This window comes from Podarcis erhardii (assembly GCF_964252035.2).
Source record: "Podarcis erhardii genome assembly, chromosome: 8".
NCBI lineage: Eukaryota > Metazoa > Chordata > Lepidosauria > Squamata > Lacertidae > Podarcis > Podarcis erhardii.
In genome coordinates, this window is record NC_138499.1 from 4,654,327 (window position 1) to 4,677,230 (window position 22,904).

General features: G+C 47.0%; 1 protein-coding gene across 4 annotated transcripts in view; it reads right to left on the reverse strand.

The window, feature by feature from the left end:
- Positions 1-22,904, reverse strand: part of ADGRB1 (adhesion G protein-coupled receptor B1) — a 381,906-nt gene that overhangs the window by 196,711 nt on the left and 162,291 nt on the right. For all 4 annotated transcript variants that reach the window (XM_081873967.1, XM_081873965.1, XM_081873966.1 and 1 more), the window contains exons 4-6: positions 8,824-8,931; positions 7,098-7,262; positions 5,695-5,859 (exon numbers count right to left, since the gene is read on the reverse strand). In XM_081873967.1, coding sequence (XP_081730093.1) covers positions 5,695-5,859; positions 7,098-7,262; positions 8,824-8,931 — 438 coding nt within the window. The remainder of the gene's footprint in view (positions 1-5,694; positions 5,860-7,097; positions 7,263-8,823; positions 8,932-22,904) is intronic.

The window sequence follows — 22,904 nt, forward strand, 5'->3', positions numbered from 1 at the left end:
TCATCTCTGACCATATGCCATCCTGACCGGAGCTGATGTCCAACTGCAGAGTCCCAAGTTGGGATCAAAAGGGCGACAGATAAGGCAAGCTTTCATGCTAGATGCAGGCAAGAGGGGGAAGCCTATTCACAGGGAAGAAATTTACTGACTCCTCAGGGCTCGTGTGCATGTTTGTGTGTTTAACTGTCAAAACCGCTTCCATTTTGACAAGCCGGTTTTCTCCCTGACATTTCAGCGCCATCTACTTCTGTAATCTGCAGATAAGTCATGGGTGATTGGCACTGCCAAGGCTAAAATAATAATACCGTCAGGTTGTCATTGGGTGGTCGGAAAATGGAAAACCTAGACATGTTTATTTTAAGCACCAAGTTTCTCACCTTTAAGGCCCCCCGCCTGCCCCAGTGCAAACTTCAGAACCCGCTAGATAACGTACCACTTCAAAGAAGCCAGCCAACTCAAGCCTAACTCAGAACGCACAATTACTTGCATCACTTAATTAACGCGAATAGGCGAAGGAGTTCTCCGGTCTGAAATATCAGCCGTAATTTATCATTCAGCTGGAAAAAGCCCCCTTATGCCAAGTGCAGGTTAGGAATGAAATATGAATACTTTTATTAGAGAGATATATCTTGAAATATTTCCTTACATGACAGACCCACTCTAATTATTTCTGGAAGGCTTCAGCTCATTAGCAGAGGGCTCATTATCTCTCCAGCAGGAGGAAGTCCGAGTGTCAATTCCTAACAAATTGTAAGGCTGGAAGGATCCAGGAGGTCATCCAGCCAAGCCAAAGAAGGATTTTCTAGGTATGCAACCACTGCAGATCCGTCCAGAAAACCCAGCTTGAGCATTCTCAAGGAAGTGAGTCAAGCCAGAAATGCAGAAAAATTGCTAGCAGGGCAGTTCTGCATTTTCTTTCCTCTTATGGCCAATCAGATGTCTCCAGAAGACCCCAGGCAGGGCAAGAAGTCATGAGATTTTTTTTCAGGAGCTGACATCAATGGCATATTAAAAACATTAAAGGAGCCTGGTGGATCAGGCCCATGGCCCATCTAGTTCTATACCTATTCTCACAGTGGCCAATCAGATTTCCTAGCAGGATTCAAGAAAGAATAGAGCTTGGGGAAGGGGGAAAGATTTTCTCAACATCGACTTAAAAAATAAATGAATCAGCTATCAGATCCTAATCTCTCATTCATTCAATCAATCAAACAATCACATTCTACTGTAGAATCACAGAATTGTAGGGTTAGAAGGGACTGCGAGACTCATCTGATCCAACCCCCTGTGCAATGCAGGAATCTTTTGCCCAACAAGGGGTTCAAACCCATAACCCTAAGATTAAGAGTCTCATGCTCTACCAACTGGGCTATCCCATCACTCAGCTCAGTTTCCCATGGTTCCCATCAGGTGCCATGGGAAGAACAAAAAAAGGCTCTGGAATGAGACACTTGCCCCAGACATTGATGTTGCTCACTAGGGCTGCGGAAGAGCTTCAACACCCCCCAAGTTCACTTGTTTTGTGAGGGATGGTGAAAATGGCTAACAGTCATTTCTATGAAAGGGGAGACAAATGTTGCAGAGATAGCAGAAGGTGCTCACCTTAAGCCTTGGTCTAGTATACCTGAAGGAGCATCTCCACCTCTATCGTTCTGCCCAGACACTGAGGTCCAGTGTCAAGGGCCTTATGGCAGTTCCCTCCCTGCGAGAAGTGAGGTTACAGGGAACCAGGCAGAGGGCCTTCTCGGTATTGGCACCCACCCTGTGGAACGCCCTCCCACCAGATGTCAAAGAGAACAACAACTACCATATTTTTGGGAGACATCTGAAGGCAGCCCTGTTTAGGGAAGCTTTTAATGTTTGACGCACTATTGTATTTTAATATTTTGTTGGAAGCCGCCCAGAGTTGCTGGGGAAACCCAGACAGATGGGCAGAGTATAAATAAGTTGTTGTTGTTGTTGTTGTTGTTGTTGTTGACTTAGCTATGTCAGTCATGAGCCCTAAGGAGGATGAAATGTGTTTGTAGATTCCCACAAATTATCAAGCTCTCCTCCATCCTGTGAGCCAGTATCTCTCCACTTACTGGATATCAAAGGGAGAGAGTGATAAAATAGTGGGATAAGAAACCCAAGCATCCGATCATTTGTCCAAGTGCTTTCTTCTGAAAGCCCAGCACTTCATTTACCCGAGTCTCACTGCACCAAATCAAACAGCAATCAGCCAGCCGCGATCTGAGCAGAGCTTCTGCTGCAATTAGACACTTTCTCCCCTCTGACTTCCCATTCCTCTCCTCCAGCGAGTGGCTCATTCTCCAAGAGTCCCTGCTGCACGCCAAATAACTGCATTGTGCCTGCAACAGTGAGTTGTCATTGTTTGCCGTTATAAATCCCCGGAACAATAACCGATGCAGCCGGCGAGGCTCTAAAGCACTGAATTGCTCTCATTGTCCTTTTCTGACTGCCTCCCCGATTTGGTGCCCGTTTGGTGTTTGATTACCATTGTGCTCACCAGTAGACATTAATCAGACCAGATGGGGTTGCAGCGAGCTGCTTCCCTGTAGATTGCTCTTTCATTTGCTGCAGAGGTTTAAGATAATTCACACACACACACCCCCACACACTACCCATGGCTGCCTCAATTTTTTTTAAGAGACTGTATCTGTCTGGGAAATCTCTTTGGAGAGCCAATGTAGCACAGTGGTTAGAGTGTCGGACTAGGACCTGAGAGGCCAGGTTTCGAATCTCTGCTCAGCCATGATGCTCACTGGATGACCTTGGACCAGTCATGGTCTTCTCTCAGCCTAACCTACCTTTCAGGGTTGTTGCTGGGGATTAAAAGAGGAGGGAAAGAACAGTGTATGCCACCTTGAAAAAGGTGGGGTATAAATGGAATGATTTGGGGGGGGCAGGAGGCAGGTGGGTGTGGAGGACTCCCTGATCCTGAATGGGGTAACTGTGCCCCTGAAGGACCAGGTGTGTGGCCGGGGAGTCATTCTGGACTCACAGCTGTCCATGGAGGCACAGGTCAATTCTGTGTCCAGGGCAGCTGTTTACCAGCTCCATCTGGTACACAGGATGAGACCCTCCCTGCCCACAGACTGTCTCGCCAAAGTGCTGCATGCTCTAGTTATCTCTCACTTGGATTACTGCAATGCGCTCTATGTGGGGCTACCTTTGAAGGTGAACCGGAAACTACAACTAATCCAGAATGCAGCAGCTAGATTGGTGACTGGGAGCGGCTGCCAAGACGACATAACACCGGTCTTGAAAGACCTACATTGGCTCCCAGTACGTTTCCGAGCACAATTCAAAGTGTCAGTGCTGACCTTTAAAGCCCTAAACAGCCTCAGTCCAGTATACCTGAAGGAGCGTCTCCACCCCCATCGTTCTGCCCGGACACTGAGGCCCAGTGCCAAGGGCCTTCTGGCGGTTCCCTTGCTGCGAGAAGCCAAGTTACAGGGAACCAGGCAGAGGGCCTTCTTGGTAGTGGCACCCGCTCTGTGGAACGCCCTCCCACCAGATGTCAAAGAGAAAAACAACTACCAGACCTTTAGAAGACATCTGAAGGCAGCCCTGTTTAGGGAAGCTTTTAATGTTTAATTAAACCTGGGCGGGGTATAAATGATAAATGATAAATAATAAATAATAAATAATAAATAATAAATAATAAATAATAAATAATAAATAATAAATAATAAATAATAAATAATAAATAATAAATAATAAATAATAAATATTATAAATAAAATAAATATATGTCCCCAGTGCAGATCCAGCAATATTGATGTGAGGACGTAATCCAAGTGGGAACTTAAGGAGATTAAAGAGATTGGTAGATAGACCTACTCACCTATCTATGTGTGACAGGGGCATCATGTTTCTGAATACCTGTTTCTGGAAGCCAGAAAAGGGGAGGGAAAAGTGCTCTTGCACTCAAGTCCTGCCTGAAAGCTTTCCGTTGGCACCTTGTTTTCTATGGTAAGAACAGATCCACTGGTCTGATCTAGAAGGTTCTTGCTGTGCTCTTGTAGATAATGCAGTTCAACAGCATCTCCCGCCTTTATTTTCAGGTGCAATGCACTGTTTTGCGCACACCCCCCCCCCACACACACTATGACCCTTATAGCTGCGTTGGGTCATATTGGCTAGTGACCTTCGATCCAATAATGTTGGGTTGCTTTCCCCTCCCCCTGGATTGTGTAGCTTCACAAACCTTCCGACATTTCTCTGATGAAAAGAGGGAGGTCCCATTCCTGAATGATCGTTTTACTATTTATACCCCGCACATCTTACTGGGTTGCCCCAGCCACTCTGGGCAGCTTCCAACATATATAAAAACATAATAAGACATGAAATATAAAAAAAGAAAGCAATCCCTAGAAAGGTTTGCCTTCAGACGGCTCTGGGATTGGACGACTGCGTACCCTCCACCATTTATCCAATGAAAATAGGGACATCCTAAGGAAAAGTGGTGGGACGCGGGTGGCACTGTGGGTTAAACCACTGAGCCTAGGACTTGCCGATCAGAAGGTAGGTGGTTCGAATCCCCGCAACGGGGTGAGCTCTTGTTGCTCGGTCCCTGCTCCTGCCAACCTAGCAGTTCGAAAGCATGTCAAAGTGCAAGTAGATAAATAGGTACCACTCTGGCGGGAAGGTAAATGGGGTTTCCATGCACTGCTCTGGTTTGCCAGAAGGGGCTTAGTCATGCTGGCCACATGACCCGGAAGCTGTACGCCGGCTCCCTGGGCCAATAAAGCAAGATGAGCGCCACAACCCCAGAGTCGGCCACAACTGGACCTAATGGTCAGGGGTCCCTTTACCCTTTACCTTTAAGGAAAAGTGGGACATTGCGGGATCAAATCAGGAACCCATATGGCTTCCCTAAATCAGGAACGTCCCTGGAAAATAGGGGCACTTATGGGGGTCTGGCTTTTCATCATTTTCAGGCACTTTTTCTCCATTGCACTTCCTCTTTGACTGTCCAGTAGACACTCGGATGTTGACAATGTTGGGTATAAGCAACCTTGCATGTCTCCAGCCAGAAAAGGGCAGGGGTGAGACTAACAGAAAGTCTGGGGCAAATACCTTTTGTGGTTTCTCACTAAACCCCAAGCTCCATCCTTTCCTCTCGCTCTCACCTCTTCCCTGCATGAGGCAGCTATGAAACAAGCTTCTACAATGTACACTTAGAGTCCAAAGCCAACCTTGTAAATATGAAGAAATATTTTTTAAAAACCACTTCTTTTATCTTTGCAATTTTGCAATTTCTGTCCATATCATGTTATTTCAATGGGCTCATTGATGTGTGTGTGTGTGTGTGTGTGTTGAAGGGAGGAAGGTAGACACCAATGAAGTGAAAATTGTGTCAAACTGCATTTGCATTTGTGCAAAATTTGGAAATATGAGATTGAGAACCCTTCATCCACCCTCTCTCCATTTGGTGCCTTCCAGATGTTGCTGGCTGAGGCTGATCGCAGTTGCAATCCAAACATCTGGAAGGCCCCAGTCTGCAAACCCTGCTGCAATGCATGGGTTCCTTTTGCCTAGAAAACAAGGGGAGGCAATTTGGAACTCTCAAATACAGGGAGAAATTATGGTATGGAGCCTCCAAGTTTCCTAATTCATCGGTGCCCCTTTGAGCCAAAAACTTCACCCGCTGAAGAGCAAATGGGGAAAGTTTCTTTGCCAACTTACCGGGGCAAAGTGCGATGTTGCAGAACTTGGTTTGCTTTTCGGGTCCTTCGCAAGGGTTGCCGCCAAACTGAGGAGGTTTGCAGGTCCGTGTGCGATCCCTGTACCCTCGGCCACAGGTCGATGAGCACAGGCTCCATGGAGACCACTCGTCCCATGTCCCATGGACTGAAATGAAAGCAGAGGAGGTCAACCAAGGAGCTGTCAGCTTGGTTATTGCTCATCTTAAGCATAAGCAAACTTGCATGCCTCCAGTCAGCAAAGGGGAAGCATTGAGACTAGAAGAGAGGGGGAAATGTACTTTGTGGCCTCCTGCCAAACTCCCAAGCTCCCCCCCATCTCTCTCCTTCATGAAGCAACTGTAAGAAACTAGCTCCCATCATGTAGACTTAGAATCCAAAGCCATCCTTGTAAACATGAAGAAATTGTGTTTTATTTACGCTTTTAAGTAATGCTTGTGACGTGTGAATGAGGAGGTTTCAATGAGGTTTATTCCTGGGGGATAGTACCCATCTTCCCATTAGTATCCAAAAGGCGCTGTGGGTTAAACCACTGAGCCTAGGACTTGCCGATCAGAAGGTCGGTGGTTCGAATCCCTGCGATGGGGTGAGCTCCTGTTGCTCGGTCCCTGCTCCTGCGAACCTAGCAGTTCGAAAGCACATCAAAGTGCAAATTGATAAATAGGTACCGCTCTGGTGGAAAGGTAAACTGCATTTCCGTGCGCTGCTCTGGTTCGCCAGAAGCGGCTTAGTCATGCTGGCCACATGACTGTATGCCGGCTCCCTCGGCCAATAAAGCAAGATGAGCACCGCAACCCCAGAGTCGGCCATGATTGGACATGATGGTCAGGGGTCCCTTTACCTTTATATTACTCATCTTCCAATTAGTATCCAAAAGTAAATAATAAATAATCAGGTCATTTTTTTATGGGAAGCTACACAGACAGAATGAATCCCTCCAACACCGTGACCTCAATAATAACCTTGCTTGCTTGTTGATTTTTTTTTTTAAGAAACCACTCAAGTTGGCAACATTTTTGTGGCCAGAGTGAAGTCAGTGGATTTGTGAATGTCTTGCAAGTTGCAAAGCAAGTTTCTGTCTCTCTAGGGAGCATGGGTGAAATGTCAAAATGATGGAGGTAGAGGAATACAATCCATTTTCCTCGGGCTGCGGGCCTTAGCACCCGGCGTAGCTCCATAAAGTATGCATACTAATTGCAGAAATTTGCTTAGGGGGTGGGAGGTAATCAACTCAGGTTGCAGAATTCCGCTTCCTTTGTTGCAGAAGTCACGTAACCTTTGAGCAGAGCCTATTAGAATGCAGATGAGTAGATATAGCGCCCACTTCCCTGTGGTTGGGGAGGTAGCGGCAGGGAGAATTATATGCGCGGCGTGGAAGGTCATCACCTGGACAGACGGCGGAGTTGTTGCACTGCCGCTGCTCCCGGAGGGGCCCGCTGCATTGTGTGCTGTAGGAATACGACACACAGAACCTTGTCCTAGTCTGCCAGCCCTCCCCGCAGGTGGTCGAACACACGCTCCATGGGGACCACTCCTCAGCAGCTGGATCACCTGTCGGGGTGCAGAACATGTCAACATCTGGCCCAGGGCTGTCTGCTACAACCTGGCGGGGGGCTCTCCAAAATGCTGACCAGTACCATTCCTGGCCCTCCTACCTGGCAGTGGCCTGGGACAACATTGCATGTAAAGTGTGAAGTATCCAGCATGGTGCAAAACCAAAGATCCCATCATCTCCCATCATCTCTCCCCATTGCCATGGTGGCTGGTATTGATGGGAGAAACATTCAGAGTTGGCATAATAATAATAATAATAATAATAATAATAATAATAATAATTTTTATTTATACCCCGCCCTCCCCACCCAAGGCTGGGCTCAGGGCAGCTAACAAGCAATAATAAAAACAAGTTGAATGAATGCAACTTAAAAACAAGATTAAAATACAACATTAAAATATCGAAACATTAAAATATTAGAATGCAACCTCATCACAGGAGGAGAAAGGAAAAAGAAAGGAGAAAGAGGTGGAGGGAATCAAATTGGCTCCAAGCCAAAGGCCAGGTGGAACAACTCTGTCTTACAGGCCCTGCGGAAAGAGATCAGATCCTGCAGGGCCTTGGTCTCATGAGACAGAGCGTTCCACCAGGCCGGAGCCAGTGTTGAAAAGGCCCTGGCTCTGGATGAGGCTAATCTGACTTCCTTAGGGCCCGGGACCTCTAGGGTGTTGCTATTTATGGACCTTGAGGCTCTCCGTGGGGCATACCGGGAGAGGCGGTCCCATAGGTACGAGGGTCCTAGGCCAGAGGCACAAGACATTTTTGTATGGCTAGGCTAGTAAATCTCCAAGTGTGGAGACTCCAGAGGAATAGTCGGAGGTGAGGCTGACATTTCTGATGCTGCCTAGTGGAGGTGCTTTTCCTGGTTATAGTCTACTGGTGTCTGGAGAGCACCACGTTGGCTACTCCCACTGTAAGGCCTTTGCTTTGCTGCCGAGCCGAGGCCCCTTCTATGATGCTGTTGGCGAAGAGAAGTATCGACTGCAAGGACTGAAAAACCGCTTTGCCTTTTCAGTGTCTGGTTTGTGCATTTTCGCAGGCCCCTCTGTCCTTGAATCGCACATTCAAATGAGGTTGCTCTCGCCTCCTCCAAGTCAGAATTAATTCCGTCTCCTATAGTCAAAATTATGCACCATTTAAACATCAAATACCCAAGGATTAGCAGAAGTGGTGTTAGCCTCCAGAAAAATTAGAGCTGGAATGTATTAAATTGTTAGGGCTGTGATCCAATGACTGCATAGATTAGTTTACTAAATTCTGCATATGTCTCATTTCGTGATGCACGATCCACACAGGGAATCTGTGTCGGCTGCACATGCCCTGCCACATCCCAGCACTTTTAAATTCCATCGGTTTTAATGGGAAAGTTAAACATGTGCAAATCTGTGCTCTGTTGAAACTAACTGGACTTAAAATGTGCTTAGCTCTGGCTGGGTCATACAGGAATTTTGTGAAGCCGTTGTGTATCAGTTTCCTTTCTCAGATACCTTATACACTGGTAAACATAACCGAGTCAATGACTACCTTATTCTCTTTTCAGTTGTGTTAATGACTTACCTATTTGAGGTGCAGGGTACCCATACTGTTGCATGTCGTCAGCATCATCTCTCTTCCGGTTATCTGTGGACCTCAGTGACTGGCTTCGGGAATTGTAATGTCCATTGGCTAGGATTAAAAAGGGGGGGTCCAGCGTAAATCAACCACCCACCGATTCTGCAAAGCCTTTCCCCCCCCCCACCATGAAATTTCATTTCAAATGCAAAGCAAAGCACACGTCGAAACATTTTGTAATCAAAGCACCTATTGCATCGGTACTGACCATTTCCCCATAGAAACACCAAACCAGAAAGCCCCTGTTGAACTTCTGCCTGGCGGCTATTAAAAACATAGGAGTATTTTTAGAAGCGGTGACACCATCAATGCTTTTTAACCCCCAGCAACCTCTTCCTCGTTCCCACGGCATTCCAAGCATAAAGGTATGGTTTAGCTTAGAAGGGATGGGCATCCGTGAAGAAGCACAGTAATAATAATAATAATAATAATAATAATAATAATAATAATAATAATAGTTTCCCCAGCAACTTTGGGCGGCTCCCAACAAGAAGAATTTTAATAATAATTTCATTATTTGTACCCCGCCCATTTGACTGTGTTGCCTCAGCCACTCTGAGAGGCTTCCAGCATATATAAAAACAGAATAAAACATTAAACATTAAAGACTTCCCTAAACAGGGCTGCCTTCAAATGTCGTCGAAAGGTTATGTAGTTACTCATCTCCTTGACACCTGATGGGAGGGCGTTCTGCAGGGTTGGCGCCACTACTGAGAAGGCCCGCTGCCTGGTTCCCTGAAACCTCACTTCTCACAGTGAGGGAACTGCCAGAAGGTCCTCAGAGCTGGACCTCAGTGACCAGACCAAGAGATGGGGGCTCTTCTCTGTCCTGCCTCCATGGTCAGAAACAGCAATACTTCTGACTACCAATTGCTGGAAACTGCAGGAGGAGAAAAGGCTGTTGCATTTGAGTCCTGCTTGCTGTTTTCCCACAGGTTGGCCAATATGAGAAGAGGATGCTGGACTAGGTTATTATTATTCCTGTGGAACGCCCTTCCATCAGATGTCAAAGAGATAAATAATTATACAACCTTCTGTAGACATCTGAAGGCAGCCCTGTATCGGGAGGCTTTTAATGTGTGATATTTGTTGTTGTTGTTGTTGTTGTTGTTGTTGTTGTTGTTGTTGTTGTTGTGTTTTTGCATATCCTGTTGGAAGTTGCCCAGAGTGGATGGGGCAACCTAGTCAGATGGGCAGAGTAACAACAACAACAACAACAACAACAACAACAACAACAACAACATGAATCAATGACCTGATCCAGCAAGCTGTTCTCGTGTTCTTACATTAACCAAGCTGCATAGCTGTGGGCGCTTCAAGGAAAATTCCCAACCCTACAATATGCAGAGTGCATCTCTTATCTTTGGGAACAGCAGCAGTGAGCAGTCCTGCTATTAGAGACCAAGGCTAATCTTCTGTGTGTCTGCAAGTATAACACACATGCTCAGCAATATTTGGGTGGCTGATGGTTGTTAAAGAGACAAGTGGAAAGACGAAGACAACAAGTTTAATTTCAGTACGGCTTTTGACAAAGTAGCCCCTGATATTCTTGCAGAGAAGATGGTAAAGTGTGGGCTGGACTAGGTAACTGTTAGGTTAAGGAAGCTTTTCGAAATTTGATAATGTCTCTCTCTCTCTCTATATATATATATTTTTATATATATATTCTCTTTTTGTTAACAGAACTTCTGTGCTTTCCAGCATGGTTCCTGCTGGTGGCGAGGAAGAAGACAAATTCTCTGGCAGGATCCAGCAAGTTTGTTCAGCGGGAGATAATCCCATTGGCCTTTCTCCTGCTCGGCACCCGGGTTCCACCTGATGAACCGCTCCTAATGACTGATCTCGCTTGCTAATGAGTTGTGTGATTGCTTTCTGCTCCCCTGCTGGCGTGCCTGGTCTCAGCTGCTGTGCCTGTTGCTAATTAAAGCTGATGGGGCAAAAGGCCTGAATTTTAAGAAGGTCTCTTTCTTGGGAGAACAAAAACAAAAGCCCCCATTGAGGCCACCTGACAACCCGCCTCAAAATCAGAATCCGTTCCCCAGAATCTGGTCTTGAGTTGAACTGGGAGCCTTTGAGGGTCTATGAATCACCAGAAGTTCCACAACAGCAAAGGTGCTTCTAGCCTTGTTGTTGTTGTTTAGTTGTTTAGTCATGTCCGACTCTTCGTGACCCCATGGACCAGAGCATGCCAGGCACTCCTGTCTTCCACTGCCTCCCACAGTTTGGTCAAACTCATGCTGGTAGCTTCGAGAACACTGTCCCACCATCTCGTCCTCTGTCATCCCCTTCTCCTTGGGCCCTCCATCTTTCCCAACACCAGGGTCTTTTCCAGGGAGTCTTCTCTTCTCATGAGGTGGCCAAAGTCTTGGAGCCTCAGCTCCAGTGAGAGCACTCAGGGCTGATTTCCTTCAGAATGGATAGGTTTGATCTTCTTGCAGTCCATGGGACTCTCAAGAGTCTCCTCCAGCACCAGAATTCAAAAGCATCAATTCTTCTAGCCCTAGGTTTCGAATTAAGTGAGGAGGGGGTCCTGGGCCTTCAGTGGCTCTATAAGAGCAGGGTGGACATGTGCCCTCCTTTACAGAGGACAGTCCTCTTTTTGAAGGATCTTGGGCAACCAACCCTGTGGAACCATTGAACTCATCCCTGCAGGAGTCTGTAATGACTAGCAACTTGGATGGTTCTAAAAGTGAATTGTTCAAATTCATGGGCAAAGGCGCTGTTGTATCTGAAATTATGGTAGGGGAGATACTCAGAAATGTGCTTCTCAGAATCCTACAGTTGGGAGGGACCCTGAGGGTCATCTAGTCCAACCCCCCCCCCACAATGCAGGAATATGTAGCTGCTTCTTACAGGGATTGAACCTGCAACCTTGGCATTGTCAGCAGCATGCTCTAGCCATGATGGCTGCGCTCTGCCACCATAGACAAAGGCAGCAAAGCTTCTGAATGCCAGTTGCTTGAAACCACAGGAACATAGCTGTCAACGTTTTCCTTTTTTTAAGGGAAATTCCCTTATGCCAAATAGGATCCCTCGTGAGAAAAGGGAAAAGTTGACAGCTATGCACAGGAAGGGAGAGGGCTGTTGTGCTTGAGTCCTCCATCCAGATTTCCCAGGGGCCACTGTGAGAACAGAATGCTGCACTAGATCTTGGCTTGATCAGGCGGGCTCTTCTTATTTTCTTATGCTCTTCGGAATAAATTGTGTGGTATGTATCAAGAATTAAGCTCCTTTGGTCTGTCTAGAACCTACAGGGATGACCCTGAGTTCTAATTTGGCATGGGCAAAACTGTCAAATTCAGGTTCTCATTCCTTCTCCTCCTCCTCCTCCTCCTTTATTAAAATTTGTATAACCCATTTCATCTGAAGATCACAGGGTGGTTTACAACATACAAATGCAAAATGAGGACACAAATTGCATAATAATAACAAGAACCCCCTTCACACAAACACATTTAAAAGGTCCTGGGAAGTTAAGCAGCCCAAAGCCTGGTTAAAGAGAAAGGTTTTCATCTGGTGCCTAATTTTTTCTCCCTGGTGAGAGCATTCCACGAACCAGGAGCCACTGCAGAAAAGGCCCTGTTCTCATGTTGCCACCTTTCGGGCATCTCATGGAGGAGGTACATGGCCTCAGATGAGTCAGAATCTTCCATTCTCTACATTGCAAAATCAGTCGCTGTTTTTACGTCCTCGTCAAAATTCGCCGCCAGGTTTCTCCTATCCTACACATGTTGGTATGCACTTTTGTCCAGCAGATGCATTTCCCGCAAGCTGTTTTCAATAATATACGCCTTTCATCATTCAATAATATACGCCCTTTACCATTTATGTGAGAGAGATTTGACTGACCAACTGCTTTGCAAAATTCGGGGAAGCAAGGCTTTTAGTGAATAGGTTGTGTTTCACTTTGTGCATTGTTTTGGGAAGTGTGAATCAGGTAGATACTCCTTTCAATGTGAACTGCACCAGATTCCTCTCCGCCCCCCCCCCCACAAAGTCCTAGTTCCATTATGATGAGAGAGGCCGGGGAAGAGAGTTCCCTCTATCTGCTTTCCCCACCCCATGCCTAGAAACATTCCATCGTGCCTCTCCTTAGCTGCCTTCCCTCCCAGCTAAATAATGCAGAATGCTGTAGGCTTTCTTCGTGGGAAAGGTGCTTCACTCCGCTAATGACTGTCAGGTGCGTCAATGTGCCATGTCAGTGCCTTGACTCATTATTCATGTCGCGCAACCTGTGGCAGAAGCCTGATCTGCCACAGCAATCCTTGTGGGGTTTTAAAATATTTTTTTCATGATGTAGATCTTGTAAAAGGTCATCTCTCAGCGAAGGAGTATTAAGGCATTACTGACTGACAGCAGGCTTATCCCACGCATAGCACGTCAAGGAACTGTTTACAAGCCCAGCTGATGCAGAAGAACTCTTCCGTCACCCTGGGAGTATGAGGGAGACGCTTCATGTTATCTCACAAGGGGTGGTATTTTGGGGCATTTGAGGGGTGGGTGGCAGCCAGCAGCAAACCCATGATCGGGAACCCTTTGAATGCCAGGGAAAACATATGGATCCCCAAGTTGTTTCTGAAAGAAGCGTGTTGAGCGAGCCAGCCCTTTGATGTGCATCAGTTTCGACAGCTGCCTGGCGTGGTGGTGGAGGTGGAGAACCAAGCCTGCAGAACAAGGAGTGGGAAACCTCTGCCACGCCTGATCTGCATATACCCAGTATATTCTGAAATGTCAGACGCTGCTGCTTGCCAGACGGCAGCGTGCACCCAATTCAACTGGCTCCCTCACTGCTATCGTTTTCAGAGAGTAAACAGGAGCTGCTGGTGACGTTCTCAGCCCGCTCTGTGGCACCGTCTCATGAAACCCACAGGCGTTGGCACTTTGCGACGACGTGCCAGGGAGCGTGTTGACATACTGTTGCTTCAGCTTGGATTTATTTATTAATTGGCTGGGTAGGTGACGGTGATGGGAATTCACCCTGCTCAAGCACCAATTCAAAGCAGCTTGAAATCATGGTCTTTGCTCCTCAACCTGCGAAAGTCTTCCCATCGGTTGAGCTCAACTGCAAGTTCCCTCTTTGGGGGTAAAAATATGATCTGCCGAAGAATGGATGCTTTTGAATTATGGTGCTGGAGGAGACTCTTGAGAGTCCCATGGACTGCAAGAAGATCAAACCTCTCCATTCTGAAGGAAATCAGCCCTGAGTGCTCACTGGAAGGACAGATCCTGAAGCTGAGGCTCCAAGACTTTGGCCACCTCAGGAGAAGAGAAGACTCCCTGGGAAAGACCCTGATGTTGGGAAAGGTGGAGGGCACAAGGAGAAGGAGACGACAGAGGACGAGATGGCTGAACAGTGTTCTTGAAGCTACCAGCATGAGTTTCAAATAGTCCGTAAATTTACTCCAATCTTCTGAGAATCTCTGGTCCCTCTAGTTTTGAATTCTTCCTGTTATACAGATGGACTAATTCTGCATAGTCCATCAGTTTCAGGGCAGGCATGTCCAACAGGTAGATTGTGATCTGCCCCTAGATCACTGGGTGTCTGTGGTAGATCACTGGTAGATCATGGCTCCCCTCAAAGAAGTTCAACAAGTTTGGCTCCCCTTAAAAAAAAGCTCAACATATTTGCCCTGCAGCCCCCCCCCCCAAATGGGGCTTTCCTCATCCCTAAAAGAATCATAGAATCATAGAGTTGGAAGAGACCACAAGGGCCATCGAGTCCAACCCCCTGCCAAGCAGGAAACACCATCAGAGCACTCCTGACATATGGTTGTCAAGCCTCTGCTTAAAGACCCCCAAAGAAGGAGACTCCACCACACTCCTGGGCAGCAAATTCCACTGTCGAACAGCTCTTACTGTCAGGAAGTTCTTCCTAATGTTTAGGTGGAATCTTCTTTCTTGTAGTTTGGATCCATTGCTCCATGTCCGCTTCTCTGGAGCAGCAGAAAACAACCTTTCTCCCTCCTCTATGTGACATCCTTTTATATATTTGAACATGGCTATCATACCACCCCTTAACCTCCTCTTCTCCAGGCTAAACATGCCCAGCTCCCTTAGCCGTTCCTCATAAGGCATCGTTTCCAGACCTTTGACCATTTTGGTTGCCCTCCTCTGGACACGTTCCAGTTTGTCAGTGTCCTTCTTGAACTGTGGTGCCCAGAACTGGACACAGTACTCCAGGTGAGGTCTGACCAGAGCAGAATACAGTGGCACTATTACTTCCCTTGATCTAGAAGCTCAACAACTTTGACCTGAACCCCCAAAAAGGGATCACTGCCAGTTTTTAACTCTATGAGTAGATTGCAGTCTCTTGGGAGTTGGCCACCCCTGCTCTAGGGCATTGACTGGCAGATGCTCTCCAGTGTTTCTGACAAAAAATATCCCCAGCCCTCCCTGGGATTCCCAGGGATCGAACCTGAGACCTTCTACATAAAAGCAGGTGTCCTACCACTGAATATACCTACAGTATTGTGAGATGTATTGATCTTTCAGAGGGAGGCACATTGCTGTTCTATGTAGCTAGAGTCTTCCTAGAACAGACACCCTTCCTATTTTCTGAACTTTCTGTGTATTTTGGGTGTGAAAGGTTTAATTATGACAAAAAGAAAAATACTGTTTTAGCATCACATACTGTGAGGAGGCTGTTTGGAAATGTATATTCTGAATTGAAGCAGGGGTGGGTGGAAACTGCTAGTTCTGCTGCATAACTATTTTAAAGAAGCACTTCTCTTCTCCGCTGTTAATTTAGACTCCAGTGTGAAGTCTGAATTAATTAGAAATGTCTTCCGGAACACTGATTATTTTGCCAACACATGAAGGCTTGAGGCAAGTGTCTGCCCACTTTTCCAGTCATAATTCTAATGCATTTAAAGCCCACCTTCTCTCCAAGAATTAACAGGGCTTTCTCTCCTACATTTTTCCCCTCACAACAACCCTGCGAGGTACGTTATGCTAAGAGAGCATGACCGACTCAAGGTTGTGGGATGTGAAACACAAGAGCAATCAAGTACAACATTCCTAGAGTGAACATGTTTACACATGGGGAGGGATGTTTGTCCAGCCAGCAGGTAAACTTCCTGTTTCCTTCTGGGCTGGGACAGACTTCCTCTGCATGTGACTAGAGGTGGGCGTGGCCTCACCTGTGCAGGTAACAACAAAAGCACAGGGCAGGGCAGCCATCTCTCTCTCTTTGACCACATGCATCGAAGAAGCAACATCTGCTTAGCCAAAGATGCTCTCTTGGCTTCCAGCCAAAAGAGGACAGAGGGACTGTTTCCTTAGGAGACAGTTTCCAGGTGTATGTTACTTTTCTAAGCTAAGTCTGCCTTCTGGGATCTGATTGTGGACAGAATGTGAGTAAACTCTTTTTTATACTTTTATAGAAGACTGTGTTGTGTCTTATCTTTTATGAGGGAATAAGGGGAAAATACCAGAACAGTTATTATAGAGGCTTTAGGGAGCCTGAGAAAATGCATCCGCTACAAGTTTATAAAGTGGAATGTTACTCTGCTAAATTGTGAACTTGTTAATACAAGTTGGAAAGGCTATAATCAAATAATATATCCTCTCCTGCACCCCTGAACATTCCCACAAAGGTCTCCTAAGAAGCAACAAGGATCAGTCCTGTCCAACCCTAAACAACTGTGCTGTGACAGCTGGGGAGGTTGAGAGGCTCTGGCTATCAACGTTTGGACACCTGATTGCTCCAAGGCCCTCTTGATCACATGGGAACTACATTTCCCATCATGCCAAGGGCATGGAGAAGCCCTGTAGCATCCCAGGCCTAAAGGAGCATGCAACTGGTAGACTCTTATTCAGACTTCGGTTTGCTGAAGAATTTATAGTTATTGTTGCACAACAGTAGGGAGGGAGAGGGGGGAGAAATCCAGTTCACTTTGCATCTTAATGTAAAGCTCACTAACTGCTGCCTACGGAAACATTACACAAACAGAAACACGGTTGTTCTTAACAATTACCACTGTTCAGATGCATATATTAAGGGGGAAATGTTCATGAAATGCACAAATTATCATTACACAAATATCATTACACAAATGCATCCTACTAGGAAAAATGTGCCTATCTGGAGAAAATTGGCTAAAATACTTGGTTTTTAAAAAATAAATAAATCACAAACGAATGCAGAATTGTGGAGAACGGAATTTAAGACTGGAGAAATGAGAAACTGATAATAATGGAAACTGACCAATTTCTCCATCACTTCATACCTGTGACAAGGTGTGCCAAGTCTCAGATGCTAACAAGCAGCTGTAGACCGTGATCAGATTTGCTTTAGACCACTGTCAGCTGGTGAAACGGCGCTGAAGGTCCCCTATCACCAAATTTGATGCTAAACTCCAGTAAATGCAGATTTTAGAGCAACTCTTTTATGGGAATACCTGTGATTCCTTCCTTCCAGGGTGTTAGACTAGATGATTCTTTGGGCCCCTTCCATCTCTATGGTTTTATAATTCTGTTAATATTCTACAAATTCTTTGGGAGCACCTGCTGTCAGATCCCAGATGAGAACTTGCCAGATTTTCTCCTTGCTTTCCACCAAACCATTCCTTCCTTGTCCACTAGACAAAATACATCTCTTCTCTCTCCCCCCCCCCCCTCACATAATGGTCAGATGATGTTAGTTGCTGGCTGCTGAGATGTGTTTGGCCTGTGAAACCGCTACCTTGGTCCACGTCCAATAGATGGCAGAGGTCTCCGTGTCTGAATTAGCAAGGAAGGGATCGCTGGGTTCTTTGCCTTGAGCAAGCAATAAACAGAAATTACTACAAACTCTGGATGCTGTCCTACAGACCGGCTTTTCTCCCTCCCCCCCCAAAAAAAAACAACCAACAAGACCAAACTGGCTGGACGGAAAGAAAAGACACCAGCTGGGGGAAAGGAAAATGGCTGTTGTTAAACCTGAAGTAATTCTGTTTTCAATCTGCAATAAACAGTAATTCTCACCAAGACCCTGGAGGCATCAGACTTGTGGCTAGGAAGACACTCAGAAGCCGGCATTTATATGCAAAAGCTAACGCCACCTATGAAATGCTAGTGCCCTTTATTGCTTTTCTTGGGTTAGAATCTGAGGCTGCGGAAGGCGTTGGCTGGTCTTTGTTTATTTCTTTCTTCCCTTGTGGTTGCCACCAGCTGGTAACTTCCTTGGGGCAGAGACCTGACAGCATGACACACTGGCTTAAATTCTGGGTGGGCACTGCACCCAATTCATGTTTGCAGCCTGGGGCAAATTACAGTGTTGCATGCCAGTCCCTCAATCCCACACTGAGAGGGTGGCTAGAACAGGAACTGAATCTCAGTTCAGCAATGCAGAAAGGACAGGAGCCTTCACTGCATCCGAAAACACAGGGCAGGAGAGGGCAATTGATGGTCCTAATGGCTGCGTTCTGCCTCCATAATTGGAAATGGAGGCAGTGAGAGATTTTACCTTCTTGGGCTCCACGATCACTGCAGATGGTGACAGCAGTCACAAAATTAAAAGACGCCTGCTTCTTGGGAGAAAAGCAATGACAAACCTAGACAGCATCTTAAAAAGCAGAGATAACACCTTGCCGACAAAGGTCGGTATAGTTAAAGCCATGGTTTTCCCAGTAGTGATGTATGGAAGTGAGAGCTGGACCATAAAGAAGGCTGATGGCCAAAGAATTGGTGCTTTTGAATTATGGCTCTTGAGGGTCCCATGGACTGCAAGAAGATCAAACCTCTCCATTCTGAAGGAAATCAGCCCTGAGTGCTCCCTGGAAGGACAGATCCTGAAGCTGAGGCTCCCAGACTTTGGCCACCTCATGAGAAGAGAAGACTCCCTGGAAAAGACCCTGATGTTGGGAAAGATGGAGGGCACCAGGAGAAGGGGACGACAGAGGACGAGATGGTTGGACAGTGTTCTCAAAGCTACCAGCATGAGTTTGACCAAACTGTGGGAGGCAGTGGAAGACAGGAGGGCCTGGCGTGCTCTGGTCCAGGGGGTCACGAAGCGTCGGACACGACTAAACGACTAACCAACAACAGAGGGAGAGGGAACTGCTTGGAAGACTCTGTTTAAAGTACAAAGGCTGGGATGCCGCCATTCCTCTGGGGAAATTGAACTGGATTTGGAAAGGGAGAAATTGATTGCTGCTCCGATGCTACAGAAAACCAATGCCTTAGCTATTCTGTTTTATGACACAAGTAGATGAGGTTCTCCTTTAAGCAAACAAGCAAACAAAATAGAAAAGGAAAGAGGAAGAGGACCACCCCACCCCACCCATCCTGGAGCCACTGAAAGAAATTGGAAATGGACACAGGAGGAAATATCAAATCTCCCTCCTTCTGCACTTAGGTGCATTTGATTCATTTTTTAAAAAAATAGGATAAAAACCTGCATGAGATCCAGATCACAAACCTCCCGCCGTCTCATCAAATCCTGGCCCTCAGTCCCACGCCTATTTGGAGAGCTGATAGAGCACAGATAGAGGCGAGTCAACAAGGGGAAACTTTGGCAAGGATCCCTCTGCCCGTCTAGACAAATTAGTCAAAGGGAATGAAAAGATGAAAGCCTAATGCAGTGGAAAGTTTCCATTTAAAGATTCCAGCTACAATATGATTTAACTTTATGGAAATGCCAAACAACGTGTGAAATCATTCTAGTCTTTCCAGGGCTCAACCTTTTCTGAGCAAGGGCTGTTGCATCCATGACTCTGCTAAGGAAACAAAATAAAAAATATATTAAAAAATTCCTTCCAGTAGCACCTTAGAGAGCAACTAAGTTTGTTATTGGTATGAGCTTTCGTGTGCATGCACACTTCTTCAGATACGAAAGCTCACACCAATAACAAACTTAGTTGGTCTCTAAGGTGCTACTGGAAGGAATTTTTAAATTTATTTTTATTGTGTTTCGACGACGGCAGACCAACACGGCTACCCAGTGGCGTAGCGTGGGTTGTCAGCACCCGGGGCAAGGCAAGTAATTTGCGCCCCCTAACCCGTGGATTTGCGCCCCCTAACCCTAACCCCCAGATGTTGCGGCCGGTGCGGCCGGCCCCCCCTGCACCCCCCACGCTACACCACTGCCACAAAGTAGTGCGAGGCTTAATCACATGGCGGGGAAGAAGGCAGCAACTGGGTCCCGGGGGCGTCTCTGATGTGACTTTACGGGCACCATTTGCAAGCGGGGAGCGGCACCCCATCCGCGCGAGCGCGCCCCCAGACGCAGGAGCCGCGCAGGCAGGGCTGGGGGCTGAGGCGCCAATGGAGGGGAGATGAAGGGCCTGCGAAGCCCTCGAGCACCAGAGAGCTGCTCCTGGTTTCGCGGGGGGGGGGGGGGGCTCGGCCGGGGGCGGCAGCCCTTTTGTCCGCAGGATGGCAGCGGCGCCACCGGCCAGCCCCATTACCGGCCCGGCCAGCCTCCCGGGGCGCCAGGGCTCCGCCGCAACTAACACCTTCCCTCCAAAACTGGGCTGGTCGGATGTAGTTCTCTCCTGCGCTCAGCTCTGCGCTGGGCGGCCGCTGCATTTTCCCTCCCCCAGATAGTCCCTCCCTCGCTCTCTCTCCGCTCCGCAATGCACGCCTGGCACCCTCCCCCTCCACAGTGGGCGGCGACCCGGCAGCTCGGATCAGATTCGCACAGCCAGCACTGTGAGAGAGAGAGTGAGCCAGGACCAGGTAGGGGCAGAGAGCTCCGAGTGCGCCCCCCAAAATGTTGCGCCCGGTGCGGCTGGCACCCCTTGCACCCCCCACGCTACGCCACTGCGGCTACCTACCTGTAACTCTGCTAAGGAAGTCCACTTTCCCCTTCCTTTTGAAGAAAGTTATAATTTCTTTTAAAAAAAAAAAATAGACACACCAACAACTTTTGCATGCCTTCCCCAACATGGTGCTCTCCAGAGGTTTTGAACTCACCAGGTAGATAGAGAGAAGCTTTTCTCCCTCCGTCATAACACTATAACTCGTGGGTGTCCCACGAAGGTGAACGTTGTAAGATTCAGGACAGATAAAAGAAAAGGGCTTGTTCATGTAGCATATGGTTTAACTGTGGAACTCACTGCCACAGGATGGTCAGCAACTTGGATAGCTTTAAAAGGAAACTAGACAAATTCATGGCCTCTAGCCTCTGCAGTTGGAAGCAACAATGCTTCTGAATAGCAGTTGCTAGAAACCACAGGAGGAGAGAGTGGTCTTGTGTTCGAATCCTGATGTGGGTTTCCCGATAGAGGCATCCGGCTGACCACTGTGAGAACAGGATGCTGGAGCGTATGGGTCATGGGCCTGAGCCAGCAGGCGCTTAATTTATCATGACAATTTATCATCGCCACTATTTCCGCAGGTCTATGGACTGCTGTATCCTCTGGCAAGCTGTTGGGCTGCTTGCAAAACCAACATTTCAAACTGAAATTTGACAGAGATGCAATTTCCACAAAGCTCTGTTATCAATCCGATCAGCCAGCAATATTCACCCCACGGCCATTAATTAATGCAAGTTTCAGGTGGACATTTAAAGGCTGCAATTCCCTTCATCTCTTGTACATGTTTTTAAAGATGAAGCATCTTTGTTTTGTGCTTCTAGGGAAAGCTGGAAGCCACAAGAGGGGACAGTGGTCTTGTGCTCACATCCTGCTCACAGGTTTCTCACAGGTCAGCCACTGTGAACACGGGATGCTGGACTAGATGGGCTGCTGGCCTGATCCAGCGAGCTATGCTTGTGCTCTTTATGTTCCTATTGCCTCTGGAGCTGATGGGAGTTGTAGTTCAAAATATCTGGAAGGCACCAGGCTGCAGGGGAATGGACTGGTCAGAAGGTCTAATCAAATGTATTTCACTGAAAACCACGGGAAAAGTTGGAGATAAAGGTATAATTATAATCAGCAAGGCTCATGCACATTATCCTGCCCGTAGTAGTTACTGTAATTTGTGGGAAATACTGAAAATGAGCTAGGCAGTGCCCACATACCATTTCTCCAGGCCTGGTAGAAGAAGAAGAGAAGAAGAGTTTGGATTTGATATCCTGATTTATCACTACCCGAAGGCGTCTCAAAGCAGCTAACATTCTCCTTCCCCTTCCTCCCTCACAACAAACACTCTGTGAGGTGAGTGGGGCTGAGAGACTTCAAAGAAGTGTGACTGGCCCAAGGTCACCCAGCAGCTGCATGTGGAGGAGCGGGGAATCGAACCCGGTTCCCCAGATTACGAGTCTACCACTCTTAACCACTACACCACACTGGCTCTCACACTGGTACAAACATGTAAGATGTTCCTCCTTACCATTCCACCATGATCTCTTGCTTGTTTCAATAAACGGGGGGATTAATTGGCCTCATTTAGCTCTCATTTCTGGCTGCTTGATTTGCATTTATAGGAAGACATAGCAGTACAGAACGACGGAGAAATGTCAGGATGCACAAAAGGCAAACACTCTTTAGACCAAGGATGAGGAGCCTGTTGCTCTACAGACATTGCTGAATGACAACTCCCACCGACCCTCGCCATTGGGCATGCTGGCTGGGGCAGGTTGGAGCTGGATTGCAAAAGATTCCAAAGATTCCACAACTCTGCCTTAAGGCAAACCACGGTAGTGTGTCCTATTCACCAGAATCTGATAGTTTTTAAATAATAATTTTCATCTGAGGAATCTTGGAGATTATGTATAAGGGTGAGTTGCACATTCCCTGTTGGTCCCTGTTGATAACAGGGGTTCTCCTGATCTCATAGAACCATAATAATAATAATAATAATAATAATAATAAATTTATTTATACCCCGCCCATCTGGCTGAGTTTCCCCAGCCACTCTCGGTGGCTCCCAATCAAGCATTAAACACAATACAGCATTAAATATTAAAAACATAGGGTTGGAAGGGACCCAGGGTCATCTAGTCCAACCCCAGAAAAACTTTCTGACAGTAAGAGCTGTTTGGCAATGGAATAGACTCCCACAAGAGGCAGTGGACTCTCCTTCCTTGGAGGTCTCTAAACAGAGGTTGGATGACCATCTGCCATTGATGCTTTAGCCGTGATTCCTGCATTGTGGGGGGGGGG